At 37.2% G+C, this 14257-nt stretch overlaps 1 protein-coding gene across 1 annotated transcript in view; it reads left to right on the top strand.

Annotated features, from left to right (window-relative positions):
* The window catches only part of tbxas1 (thromboxane A synthase 1 (platelet)), a 53114-nt gene that overhangs the window by 6535 nt on the left and 32322 nt on the right, over nucleotides 1-14257 (top strand). The window contains exon 3 of the mRNA XM_057347977.1: nucleotides 12139-12232. Within this exon, the coding sequence (XP_057203960.1) occupies nucleotides 12139-12232 (94 nt within the window). The remainder of the gene's footprint in view (nucleotides 1-12138; nucleotides 12233-14257) is intronic.

The following is a 14257-nucleotide window of genomic DNA, read 5'->3' as shown; positions in this document are numbered from 1 at the left end:
CCCTTGAGCACGGCACTTAACCTCGGGTTGGTCTGGAGGGGATTTGTTTGTTTGCAAGTCACAAGAACATACATCACTAGCCCGTAGGGATGTAACGCTTCACTCAGCTCGCGATGCGATGTGATTCACGATTCTGATCTCACGATGCGATTTAATCACGATTTTTTAAAGAATGGGTTGAGGAAAATTTAAAATGAACAACTGCCCTATTATTTCTCTAATGCTGCACAATTCTTTGTCAAATAAAAATATATTTTATGTCTAATAACAAAACTAAATTGCAGTTTTAAAACAAATTCCAAATCAAATAAAAAATGAATAATACCAAAGTCTCTTTAATACAAACCAACTAAGACGTTGTCTGTGCTTTTCCTAACTTTTACTTTTTTAAGAAATATCAGCATATCCACGTTTACCAAGTTTGCAGAAAAACAGCGGCCCCTGCTGTTTAAAACATGTACTGCGAGTTTTATAACGTCTCAACCGACTTGAATCGTCACATATTATAATCGATTTTCAACCGGCTCACGGTGAATCGTTACATCCCTACTAGCCCGGGTGTGACAATAAATGATGATAATATTCTGTAGAACGTATTTAAAGGTCCAGTGTATAAAATGTAGCCACATCTAGCGGTGAGGTTGCGAATTGCAACCAACGCCTCACTCCAACCATCCCTTTTGAAGCACTACGGTGGCTGACACAGGACTAGGATGTTGTCATGTTTTCGCTTCTTTGCCGAAGGGGGTTAAGTATTTATGAAACACGCTTTGTAGAGCAGTTTGTCCGTTAAGGGCTACTGTAGAAACAACATGGTGAATTCCATGCAAGGGGACCCGCGGTGTATGCAGATAGAAATAGCTCATTCTAAGGTAATAAAAACATAACGCTTCAGTATGTAAGGTCTTTATACACCTCTGAAGATGTAGTTTATATTAGTTTCATATTTATGCATTTCTGTCAATAGATCCTCCAAAAAATTATACATTGGACCTTTAAAGGAAGAATTTACCCAAAAAGAAATTTGTCAATAATAACTTAGCTCATGTTGTCTAAATTAGTTTCCTTCATCCAATACATTTCAGTTTCAGAAAATCAGATGTGTTTTTTTAATCCAACATAATATGTTCAGTTTTGGGTGAACTATTCCTTTAAAAATGTACGGTGCTCGGTGAATGTTGGAATGTTTCTCATTTGTAAAAGCTAGTGCTAGATTGACTGTCCCCTTTGGTCTCCCATAGTCCAATCTAAGTGACTATCTCTGCCCTCCAGCACGCAAGTTAAAGCCGAGTGCCGACCATTCAATACCGATTGCATCAAGCTGTGGACAGCTGACTTGGCAGCCAGGCACTTGCGCACACTCTTTGACTTTCTTTGTCATTGGCCGGGCTGCAGAACGGTTATTGTTTAATTGAGGACCATCGGACAGCTCATCCATCACAGATGTTAATCATATCAAACATTCCCACTTCCCCGAGAAGCCACTACGTTCCTCCGTTTCCACGGTGACGGGCACCTAATAAATCTAAATATGGTAATCTACTCTAATTTCACCCAGATCCACCCTCTGTTTTAAATGAGCTCGCTGTGTGAGACTGCCAGGGCAGATAGGCTCGCTAATATGGAAATGGAGCACCTTAGCATACGCCATTACAGCCCATAACCAAATTGTCGTGACACCTCATGCTGCAGATGTGCGGAAGGAGAGTTATATGTAAATTGTGTCTCGATAACTATTGGATTGTAAGGTGACACAAGTCAGATGCCCTTATTTCGTCAGGCGCTCGGTTTGCTTGGCAGTGCCATCGGGACACTGCAGAACGCCGGAAAGCGACCGCCGAGCCCTCCCGCAGCTTGCATTAATTCACTCTTATTATGGTGTGATTTCACATTAGATCATCTTGACGCAGCTTCTAAAATTTCATTTTTTACCGCTCGGGATTCTTAAGGGATTAATGAAGTATAAGTAAAGTCCTGAAGAAAATCTGGACAGCTCACATTACTTGAACAAGAAGTCTCATCCTGGTCATTAAATTCAGATTGTGTTTAAAAACGAGTACATTTCATTTTACAGGAATAGTTCACTCAACAACTTTTATCATTTACTCAGCCTTATATCATTGCAAACCTGCATGACTTTCTTCTGCAGAACACAAAAGAAGATATTTTGAGGAATGTTGGTAACAAAAAAATATTAGCCCCCTTGACTTCCACATTTCTCAAAATATCATCCTTTGTGGTCCACACAAGAAAGAGCCAGGTTTTAAAGCACATGAGGGTTAATAAGTGATGACAGAATTGTTATTTTTGGGTGAACTATCCCTTTCAGATTTATTGCTTTATTATATGCTATTAAAAAATGACACCAAATGGGTTTGGATCTACATGTGGCTGAGTAAATAATGACTGCAATTTTATTTCTGGACAAACTATTTCATTAATTCAGTTTCAGTCTAAAACAGATTCCTTTTGCCTTATTTAACAAGTTAGCATGGGAAGACGTGGCACAGTCCCTGCTGAGGGCTGGAAATATCAGTGTTTTGTGTGGAAGGTTCAGCAGAACAGGATTGGGTCCTGGGGAGATGTTATGGAAGCAGAGGGACTCGCATGACTAATGCCGGCGAGAGAGCAGGCCCATTCGCACGTCTATTTTAGCACCATTATTCAGCCTATTTTTGGTTATTGTTGTCTCACAGCTGGCAACACGTGTGCACCTGCACACACAATACATTTCAGGTGACAAGGCAGATATATTCCTTTATAGAGCTGCCATTTACCTCTTGGTTTATTTTTGTTCTTAATTTTGTCTTCATCTTGACAAATGGGAGGTTGAGATAGATCTCCAATCTAGTCATCAGTTTGCAGAAATGTTGTCTTGCCAATTTCTCAAGATTTTTTTCTAAGATGTTTTTTATATTAAAGGAGCTCCCGTCTATTATGAGCTCTTTTTGGTTGCTCTTTTTTCATTATTAGTCAAAGTCATCCATTTAAAAAAAATATTAAATACAATTGTATTAGTTTATAATGAAAAAAGTTTATATTTGCACAATTATATTTTACAGACATTTAAGCATGCACCTTCAGATTAAAACCTTTTTAAGACAATAAGAAACATTTTATTCAAGTGTACTAAATAAAATGTTTTTAGTATTAAGAGAGTTTCTAACCATTGTGGTTTAAAAGGCAAAATGTTACTGTGTATAAGTGCAATACCAACACCTACTTTGTTTAAGTGTCAAACAGATACTGGCGCCGAATTGTTTACAATAATGTTATTTCTTTTTTAATATGTAATTTTATCATATGTGTAGAATTAACAATATATCAAAATTCACTTTTCTCAATCACGGTTATTGTCAATACCAGTATAATGTTACACCCTTCATTTGAATGATTGAAATTTAAATGACTTTAAATAAAATATATGTTTGCTACGTGTCAATGAAAAATGAAAGCTGCTGAATTGCGAGGTATTAGAGGTCATTAACAAACTCTTTTAACATGCACCTATTATACAGCCATTAGGTTGAATAGCACGACAACATGAATCTGTAAACAAGAATATCTTACATCATCAGTTGTGTAGGCTGGTTATCTTCTCCAGTCAGTAGTCCATAACATTGTTAAAATAGACGTATGCATAAATACATCACCAAGTGTGCAAGAATAAAAAGTAAATATGTCAAATGCTAAACGTTCATGATGCACACTTTTAAAATCAAGCCTAGTGGTTAGAGAGTCGGACTCGTGACCAGAAGGTCACCGGTTCGATTCTCAGGGCCAGCAGGTAGCTGACGTGCCCTTCAGCAAGGCACCTAACCCCCGTTTGCTCCCCGGGTGCTGCAGTAATAGCTGCCCACTGCTCAGGGGTCACATTTCGGTTATGAGTCACCATAACTGAGAAATAGGTCACTTTCACTTTTCAAATTACCTACTTGTTTTTGCATATTTTACAGGTCTTGAATGACAGGTTGAATCAATCAGGAGCTAAACCAAACTAAACACGTGCACAGCCCACCCGGCCACATCTCTGACCGTATGGCGGTATATTGACACAACATTGAGGGCGTATCATGACATTTAGAGGTCCAAGTGGCACATGACGCTTTTGTTGAACGGTGTGTTGATGTGACAGGGACTTTGTAAGAGACCTTGATCATGCCAGTGAGATTCTGTATAAAAACACCATTTGAATTATAGTGTGTTTCCATTCAAACATATTTAAATCATTGTGCGTTTGTGTACATTTGAAGCGTGTATTATTTCAGACCATTTGGCCCTGTCTGTTGCATTGGTTCTTAGCCTTGCGTTGTTGGCCTTGCCGGTGCAGGTTGTTTGGTGTCGTGTCGGGCCGCAGGGCCTGCTCCTCCACAGCTGATCAATCGCATCAGCTCTTTGCTACCTGAGATAAATGTGTGTTCTGCGACCGCCAAGCGTCTGATCCAGGTCCGGATACTGCACGTGCTCCACGGGGAGCTCATCCTCTGCCCACCACCAACCGTTCAAGCAGTTTCTGGGCATCATGTTCCCAGTGAACTCGCCAACTTTAGACTAGAGGTCTACCGCACATCGCTGCCCGCGTGACTGTAGATGCACACTTTGTGGGGTCACTGTGATAGAGTGAGGAAGAGAAGGTTGTGATTTTTGTGGTCCTGGTAAAAGAACGTACTAATCCCGTATGAATCGATGCGCTTTTATTGCTGCCCATTTTTAATAAGCTCTTTACAGTAGAGAAGAAATCAAATGTGTCGTGAATGATCAAGAGAGACACTAGAAGCAGCTCCGAGCAATTACAGCCGGCGCTTTTATGCCCAGCAGGATCAATGTGTTCGTCTGAATGCTACAGGAGCTCCATATACTAAATTACAGTCCTTCTTTGAAACATTACCATCTGCTATGTAATGTTGAAGATCAATATTGAAATGTAGCTTAGTGGGGATTTTAGTAAACACGCCTTACAAGCCGGAGTGTTATTCTGCAGAGAAGCAAGATATTATAGCGTGTGTGTGTGGTAACGACAAGGAGAAAGTAGATTTGTGTGACCAGATTTCAGACTTTTTCTGATTTTCTGCACAAGAATCGCTACACTATAAAAAAAATCTGCCATTTTTCCATTAACGCTAAAACACAATAGTATATTCTGCCGTGTGTCTTTACTCATTTTTTAAAGTGCACGCCTACACAGAAATGTCATTTTGTTTACAGGCTTATCTGAAATAGTTTAAATAACTGTGTAGAGACTGTAAAAAAAGTCACTTCTAAAGTAGAATATAGGCCACCGAATATTTCACAGACAATGGGTGCTGTTATACATCCAGGCGCAATGCGACGGCAGGTGCAACGCAAGTGGTTTTTGCGAGTTTCAGCCGGACGCAGTCATCATTATCACGTCCAGCGCCATGAAGACGAGGTGTGTTCAGGTGCATTGTTGAAGGGTTATGTTTTTATTACCTTAGAATGAGCTATTTCTGTCTGCATACACCGTAGGTCCCCTTGCATGGAATTCGCCATGTTGTTTCTACAGTAGCCCTAAACGGATAAACTGCTCTACAGAGCGCGTTTCGTCTCCTTCGCAAAGAAGCGAAAACACGATGACATCCTAGTTCTGTGCAGCCACCGTAATGCTTTGAAAGGGAGGGGTGGACTGAGCCGCTGGTTGGCGCTAAAATCTCCACATTGTTCGTTTAATAGAGATTTGGACCTAAACCGACTGTAATAAACTAGCATAACATCGCTGTCGGGCGGAATCCTTGTATCTCCAAAACCATTATTTTTCAGGAAATTAAAAAAACTGCATATTTTTTGAGTTATTAAACATTGTTTCGTTAAAGTTAAGTATTATACCTTAATTGCTATCATATACTGTTGTGTACCAACATATTAACACAACATTTCCATGAAAATGGAAAACAAAACCATGTTTAATCGGAGATACAAGGTTTATGACTTGGGAGCAGGGAGATACGAGATTACGCTGTCATTGATAAGAATGGTACGGACACAGACGTCGCTGCTGCCAGCAGTGTTCATCAAAGTCGGCGGTCGCGTTGAGCCGCTTGACAAGAGAAAAGGCTTCAATCCTTAACCAAAGCTAACGACTGTGGTTACATACATCTTCCTAAACTCTATTTTAAAGCTTTAAGAACTATAAGTGATGTAATACAAAAAACGATGAGCTGACTAGGCTGTCTAATAGGCGGAAATTAGCCTAATCTGCTCGCAAACTTACCTTCGTGGCTCACGGGCTTCCTTCTGCACCGAAGCATTACAGCTATCGATTTTTAAGAAAACAGGCCTACTCAAATGTATCTAACCTAACTATTTTCACTCGTTATTGTCTAAAAAAACTTTCAATCAGGAGACGTAATGCCGAGAGGCTCCCACGGAGTGAAGAAGAGGTGGAGTTACGAGACTTCTCAGACAGTTGAAGCGTCCAATGGAGTTAAGAGATTTGCTCTCAAGCTATTTTCAACACTTTAGATTGGTTAATAATTTGTAAAAATAACAGACCCACATGGGGACTGACCAATAGCATCGATTTGTGAAAAAACATGAAATTGACCAAATTTGGACATAGGAGGTTTCCGCCCGACAGCGACGATAAGTGGATTCGGACACCCTACGTGCACCTGCCCCATACGCTTAGATCGTTATGGCCCTATATAAGTTGAATACAGTATGTTGTTCAGATCATGAACTTGTACCTAAAATATATAAATCAAATCTCATTTAACAGGTTTTTCAAAATTGCTTGTAAAATAGCAAGATTGAAAAGATGTATTGAGCATAGTTCTTTGGTGAGGTGAGGTCGATGAGTGAAAGGTGAGGTGGAGTTTTAGGGCTATGATTTTGTTTAATGATGCTAGTGGCACATGGTACTTCATCTTTAAGCATCCGTGTTGCTCAAATTAACTTTGTTTTTTATGTTGTTCTTAATTGTTTGTTATATATTTGAATAAGATCTTTTTCATTTACATACATCACCTTTATCTCTGTGTTTTTAGATATTTAGAGAGAGAGAGATCACAGTCTGTATATCTGAGCAAATCCAGCATGTGAAAGGTTTTGGATGCTTCTGTTATTCTGTAGACCGTCACATGCACAGAGTATCCTGCAGCCGATCCGAGCTCTGGTGAGATCTACTGTGACTCCGGCTGTGTGTACGTCAACGGCTGTCTCTCTCTTATCCGTCTCAATCTTTCCATTATCGCCATCTCACTCAGGTGGCCTGTTCTTTGAGATCTTCTATGAAGGGTCTGATGGGTATTACATTCTCCACATGCCAATTATATTCTGCGACTGCCTACATAGACAGATCATTTCTAAGGCAACATTGCAAATGTAATTTTAATAAAAACATACATAAGTTTTGGGTAAAATAGTTTGTTTAAAAGATTAATCATTTTTTGATGTTGAATGATATTTATGAGTTATTGACATTCACTTGGTTCGCCCGTAATATTGGGTGGATTTAACTGCATTATGCAATCCCACATTAATGGATCGCCAATTTAGAATTTAGTTGTTTGTATGAATTTTTTTCCCTTTTAATAATCTTTTTTTTGTGTTGATGAGTGCGCGTGTATATATAGGTGTTATGAAAAAAGCCTGCCAGCAATGTGTCCTATTTGAGTTTGGGAAGGACATAGAGTATGGTTGAAATAAATGTTTAACATGGAGATGGGGGTGGGTTTTAAGGGTTGTCTGTTTTGCCCGTGGCACATCACTCCCCCGTAGTCTGGCTTGGGAACGGCCATGCATATTTACAGATAAGCTATATCAACATCTGTTTATCTAGCCTGGAGAGACACACAAAGGCTTATTTAACTACACTTGGTCATCATTCAGTGGTGTGTTATCTTGTATAAACTAAATTTATGTTGTGTTAGTCTGTACTTAATGTGATGAAAAAATAAGAATTCAATCTGCTATAAACTCTTATGTTCGCAATTGAAAGCTTCTTTCCCATTAGCCTTTGATCATTTACAGTATGGAAACGAAGATGGGAAAAGGGGTCATTATGAAATGATCATAATTTGACATGAGAACCACAAGCTTATAATCATACGACTTTGAATGTTTACACACAAGCATCTATTCAGTGTTTAGTAACATGACCTGCCCTGATGAACAGTGTACGTTACATCAGTATGTGGAGGTCAGCCAATCACAAGACTCAATGTACAAATACTGTACAAGCCTGTTTACTTCTCTACAGTATGTAATTCTGTATACCCTTAGAGTATGGGATTACTTTTGTGTCAATAAAAACGAACAAAAATATACAATGAGAAAGAAAAAAAAACACTTTGATAATGAAAACAATAAACTCAATTGCAAGAATGTGACATGATTTTCAAATAAACTGCTATTTTTCTTAACAATTTAAGAAAACGCTTGGATCCACACCGTGCATGACTTACCAACTTCAAATACCAATTACTAATATACTTACTAAATAAGAAAGTAGTTTTAAGTACAAACAATAAAGATAACAGCATGCAGATTGTTCTCTAAAATTCGTTACACTGTACGGTCTTCAGTATGGACTTCCTGGTCAGAGAGCTGTCAATCCAAATCTCACTAACCAATGAGAGTAAAGTGGCCATAAGTCCCGCCCACACGTGAGATTTGTGCCAGAAAGGTGAACGAAAACTTGAGAAGTGTAAACGAAAACTCGAAAAGCGCAAATGAACAATCTAGCAGCAAATTCAAAACTATTATTGGCAAAAACGAAACTTAGAAAATTGTTAAGAAAAATAGCAGTTTATTTGAAAATCATGTCACATTCTTGCAATTGAGTTTATTGTTTTCATTATCAAAGTGTTTTTTTCTTTCTCATTGTATATTTTTGTTCGTCTTTTTAAAGTTTGCGTTCATTTTTATTGACACAAAAGTAATCCCATATTAGAGGTATGGAAATGTTTATATGTAAAAAAAATGTTGTCTTTGGTGCGAGAAACCTTAAATTTACAAAAATGTATCACTGTACATAATCTTAAGTATACTCAAAGCGTCTTTAAAGTGTCAAGTGTCAATCTTTACTAGTCATTCACATTTTGGCAGGTGGTGAGTTACTGTAACTCAAATTAGTTAAAGTTTTTAAGAGTCAAATATTTTTAAAAAAAGATGTGTAAAGGCAATTTGATTGTACTTAAAAAAGTTAAGACCGTAAAAAATTACAATGTATTTTTATATGAAATGATGCATGCTATTAATTTAATTATTAAATAAGTTATTATTTGTGTATTCTTTTTTCGTATTATGGTAGGACATTATAATTATGTGATAATGGTGTTTTATGAGCTTTACGTCAGGATTTGTGTGGCACAAGAAGCACCACCCTATGTTTTAGAACAGAGTTTTTGTTTAATATTCAGTTCAGTTTTATTTATATATAGTGCTTTTCACAATTTCCATTGCTGCAAAGCATCTTTACATATATTATAATGAATAAATATAATAAAGACAGTATATGGTATTGAAATACATGGTAAGTTTTTCTTTATGTACATTGTACATAATGTACATTGATGAAACTTAACCAAAATAAATACGATGTTAAATCACAGTAAACTATGTAAAAATTCAATAAAAATAGTAATTTGGCGGCTGGACGCTAAGAAAACTGTAAAATAACAGTTTTGTCAAGTAAAATTACATGTTTTTTTCTAAATTAGCAATATTTTGCCTGTATTTTGATGTTTTTTTGCTGTATTTCAAAAATCCATAAAATTACAGTTTAATATTATACGTGAAAATCTGTAAAAAAACAACAACAGTAAAATTCATTTTTTACAGTATATGTTAAATGAAATATGCAAAATTCTGCTTCATACATCCGATGTCACACTTCAGTAACGCCTTCCTTGTTGAGTAAAACTTTAAAATCGCCCAAAGAGATTTTGTTTGAACCTCAGGAAAGCTGTAACAGACTGTTGATCACTTTCCAATCTGCTTGTTATGAAAGACAAATCAACTCTGGCCCTGTTTTGCTGAAAGACTTTCACACAGCTGCCGAGGAAGAACCGGATCTGCGTGTTGAAGGCTCTTGATGTCTCTCACAGCAGTTCTGTGTTCGCTTAGAAACAATTATGAGTTGAATGATTTGGGAATGATGTCTGTCACTACGGGATGATGGCTGGGAGTGAATATATTTGTGCTGGAGTGAGAAATCATTCTGAATCTGGACACAGACAGATTGGAGCACTGATTCATTTCATGCAACGTGTCTGTGTGTAATTAAGTGCATGTCATAAATGAGTTTCAGCTTTTTTACAGCACGTGTTAAGACTCGCTCTCTAATCTGACAATTAATTTGGTAATGAACCCCTGCAGAGCTGCAGATTATGAAAGAGATGAATGTCAGAATATTTTGGTCACAGTACTTTTTTATTGTTTAGGAAAGATGTGGCAAACAGGGTTAGAAGAAATGTAAGACTTGTGGGAAATTTAAACAGCTTTGAAGTACACTTTTAAAATGCCCTAGCTTAATTTGTTTACTAATCATTTTCAACAGTGACTATAGGGACAGGAGGTTTGTTTACATTTCCTATAAATTTGATGAATATTGATTGTTTTCAATTACAGTTTAATTTGTGGTGAAATCTTGTGTTGTGCTGAGGCTAATTTTATGAAATATTGTATAAAATTGTTTCACACTTTCACGTACATTGACAAACTTAGAGCTTGGTTGGGAATTACGATAAAAGTATTCTGTTAACAAGTGATATTACCTTGATTTGCTTTTATTTATTCCTTTCATAATTCTTCTCAAGATCTTCTGATTTTCCTTGGTAACTAACTACAGAAATAAAAAAAACTAAATTATTATTAACAATTTAAATATAGAAGGGTTTTTCATTCTCTGTATTTTATCCATTTTAAATAATATTAGTAATACTATTAAAGTAAAATCATGTTAGTAATATTATTAGATATTATTTTAATATTTTAGTAGATTTTTATATTTAGAGATTTAACATCGGGACAAAGGTAAAACAACAAAATGTTCCGTGGCAGGAATTTGAACTTAAGATAAATTGTGTTAGAATCATGATAAAAGTTTCTCAGACAAAAAGTCTAAGTTACAATGAAATTCACAAATGGCCATAAATGTTTTTGTTACCTTGATTGTTTTTAGATGCACCATTGATCACCATCTGCACAAATTTAAATAGATTCCCGCTTCTGTTTTTCCTCTGGTGAATTGAGATATTTGTTTTTAACTTTTCAAGTTTATGGGACAAACAGTGCACTCTCTTTGAACGAATGCCGCTTGTCCTCTCCCATAGCTCACTTCAAAGTCGTGCTTTAAAAGTGGTTGAATCCAAAGGCTGGCGTGTCAGCCTATGCAATCCTCATGCATAATGCAGGTTCCCTTTCCTATACTCAGAGGAAATGCAGCACTTCCCAGCACTCTCACATACATCTTGTGTCATCATGTATTTGCACAAGCCATCATTTCCTACCTATCTGCACTAAGAGCATCGTTGAGGGGAGGGTAGACAACGTGAAACATTGTTCTAGGCCCTGTAGCTAAGGTCCTCTATGGTAAAATCCACTCATTGAGGCCTACTTAAAAACATTTGCCCCAAGGCTCAAACGGCCACAACAAAGGTAGAATTCACAAGTTAAAAAGTGTGATATACCCTACTTCTAAAACTATTTTAAACAGCCTTTTGTTAAAGTGATAGTTCACCCAAAAATGAAAAATCTGTCATCATTTACACACCCTCTTGTCATTTAAACCTTTATGACTTCTTCCGCAGAACACAAAAGAAGATATTTTGAAGAAAGTTGGTAACCGAACAGCACAGGCCCCCATTCACTTCCATTGTATGGACACAAAACCAATGCAAGTGAATGGGGTCCAGTTAACAACATTCTTCAGAATATGTTTTGGGTGAACTGTCCCTTTAATTCTTGTTTCTGCAAGTTTTATGATCTTTGAGACATGATTGTAATTTTTTTGTATTTGTATTTTTTTAAATGTTTAAGGAAACATTCAAAAAAATATGCTGACTAGTTTCTAGTATTCTTAACAGAATAAATTTTAAATTCATATTCATCTATTCAATTGAAAGTTTTTTTCCAAATATTGTACACACTTCTCATTGTATATTTTCTGTTTTAAAGGTATTCCATCTATCCATATTCCGTTCTGGAGCGTTGTGGCATCAAACACCCAAAGCCGTCGCCATTCTTTGGAAACCTCATGCTGTTTAGGAACGTAAGACATCTTTTCCTTATTTTGCATTGCAGCTCACTTGCTCTCACGCGCACACCTCGTACCGTCCTTCTAAAGGTGTAAAAATGATGTTTCTCTCATTGAGCTTCACTTCATTAGATTTGTTCATTAAAGATGATTTACCTCCAATGCCATCTAATGCCATGTGATTCCCAAACAGATTAGCCGCTGTGTGGAATGATGGACTTTTTACGATGATAATTCAAATGACGGTCAAGGAGTGGGTGTGTTTAATATCGCAGAATTAATACTTTTGATTCTTTCATTTTTTTAATCTGAGTGCCATGAGGGGACACTCATTTCAGACTGTATTTAGTTTAATGATAAAGATGTGATGTGTATTAAAAGAGATCTAATGAGACCTTTATTTGTGAAGGAAGGCGAACCTGTCTGAATTTACTCAGCAACTAGGGATGGTTTGCATTATGGCATTATTTTTCATGGCAAAGTTTCTTTATGCAAAATGTAATTGCTTATGTCATGTCTTTTGATTTAGGGGTAAAATACAACCCACAAAAGTGTATGTGATATTAATGGGAATTCAGGCATCTCAGTGTATTTTTAGGCCACCTGCACACACTTTAAATGAGTCTCTGAAATCAATTCTGATGCTCTTCTGGTCCTCAATAGAATCCCAGATCAATATATTACTGTCAGACCACCGTGGTGGGCTACACAGCCTGCTGCTCAAAACACTCAATTCATTCAATCTCTCCATCACCCAGTTATGACAGAGCCGCTTCTTCCTCGCGCTCCCTCCTGTCTCCACCCTTAATCTCTTCTTTTCATCTCTATTCACGTCTTCCTGGTTGTGATTAAATGTTATTAGAGGGAGGTGAGAAAGGCATAAATTAATATGCATGCGACTCTGTCTCGCATAATTACCACATGTCTAGATGAAGCTCCCCAGGTGAACTAAAAGGTATGAGCTTTTTTTAGCGCGTGGGGTTTTTGTATGTTGCGGTGCACCCTTTGTGCGAATGGTTTAGTGTGCGTGTAGATTTGTGCCCACGTCAGCAGACTCGCACTCACAAACGGTGGTCTCCAGAGCATTGCTCTAGCAAAATCCTCTGACCCAATTCTGGAGGCCATCCTCTCAGCTAAATCCTGTATGTCTTTGTATGTGTGTGTTTGGATGTTTGGCTCTGGAGACACAGTCTTCCTCTCAAATGACAGGTGAATCAAATTCAAGATTGAAATTAGGTGAGACGTAAAAATCATGCAGCATTTTTTGCATTAAACCATTTTTCACCCAAAAATGGTTTACTCACCCTCATGCTGTTTCGAATCTGTATAAATTTCTTTGTTCTGTTGAACACAAAAGAAGATATTAAGCATAATGTAAGAAACCAAACCTTTCTGGGGCACCAATGACTACCATAGTTGTTTACTTTCCTACAATGGAAGTCAATGGTGCCCCAGAACTGTTCGGCTACAAACATCTTCTGTTGTGTTTAGTGGAACAATATAATGTATGTAGGTTTAAAACAACTCGAGTTGGAGTAAATAATGACAAAATGTTCATTTTTTGGTGAACTATCCTTTAAATGCAAATGTGAATTGCAGAAGAGACTATAAGGTATACTGCAATGTTATCATGTGCCTACTAAAACTATCGCTTCTATTAACTTTAAAAAGCATGAACATTTTATAGGGCTATGTTGAGTAAAAGCATCATTGTAGTTATTGATATTTTTTGTATTGAATGAGAGCTATATTTATATGGAGTGCCTCAGAGATGATGTATTTTTGTAGGCTAACCTGGAAGTTTGTGCCATGCTGGTTCCCTCTACCGAAAGCCTATGCATTTTTCCCAAAGACCTTCGCAAAAAATAAGATCGGTGATTTACAAAGGTTCATAGTTTACACGTTTTGTCTATCAAGATCATCTTTATCGATTAACACAATATTTGCTATTTTTGAAGGCTAAATACAATCGGCAGAAGTAAAAAGCTAACACAAGGCTATAAACGGACTGCACTCCGGTAACTCGATATCTCCGACATC

Source organism: Triplophysa rosa, linkage group LG12 (assembly GCF_024868665.1).
Source record: "Triplophysa rosa linkage group LG12, Trosa_1v2, whole genome shotgun sequence".
Lineage (NCBI taxonomy): Eukaryota > Metazoa > Chordata > Actinopteri > Cypriniformes > Nemacheilidae > Triplophysa > Triplophysa rosa.
This window is presented reverse-complemented; position numbering and strand designations above follow the sequence as displayed.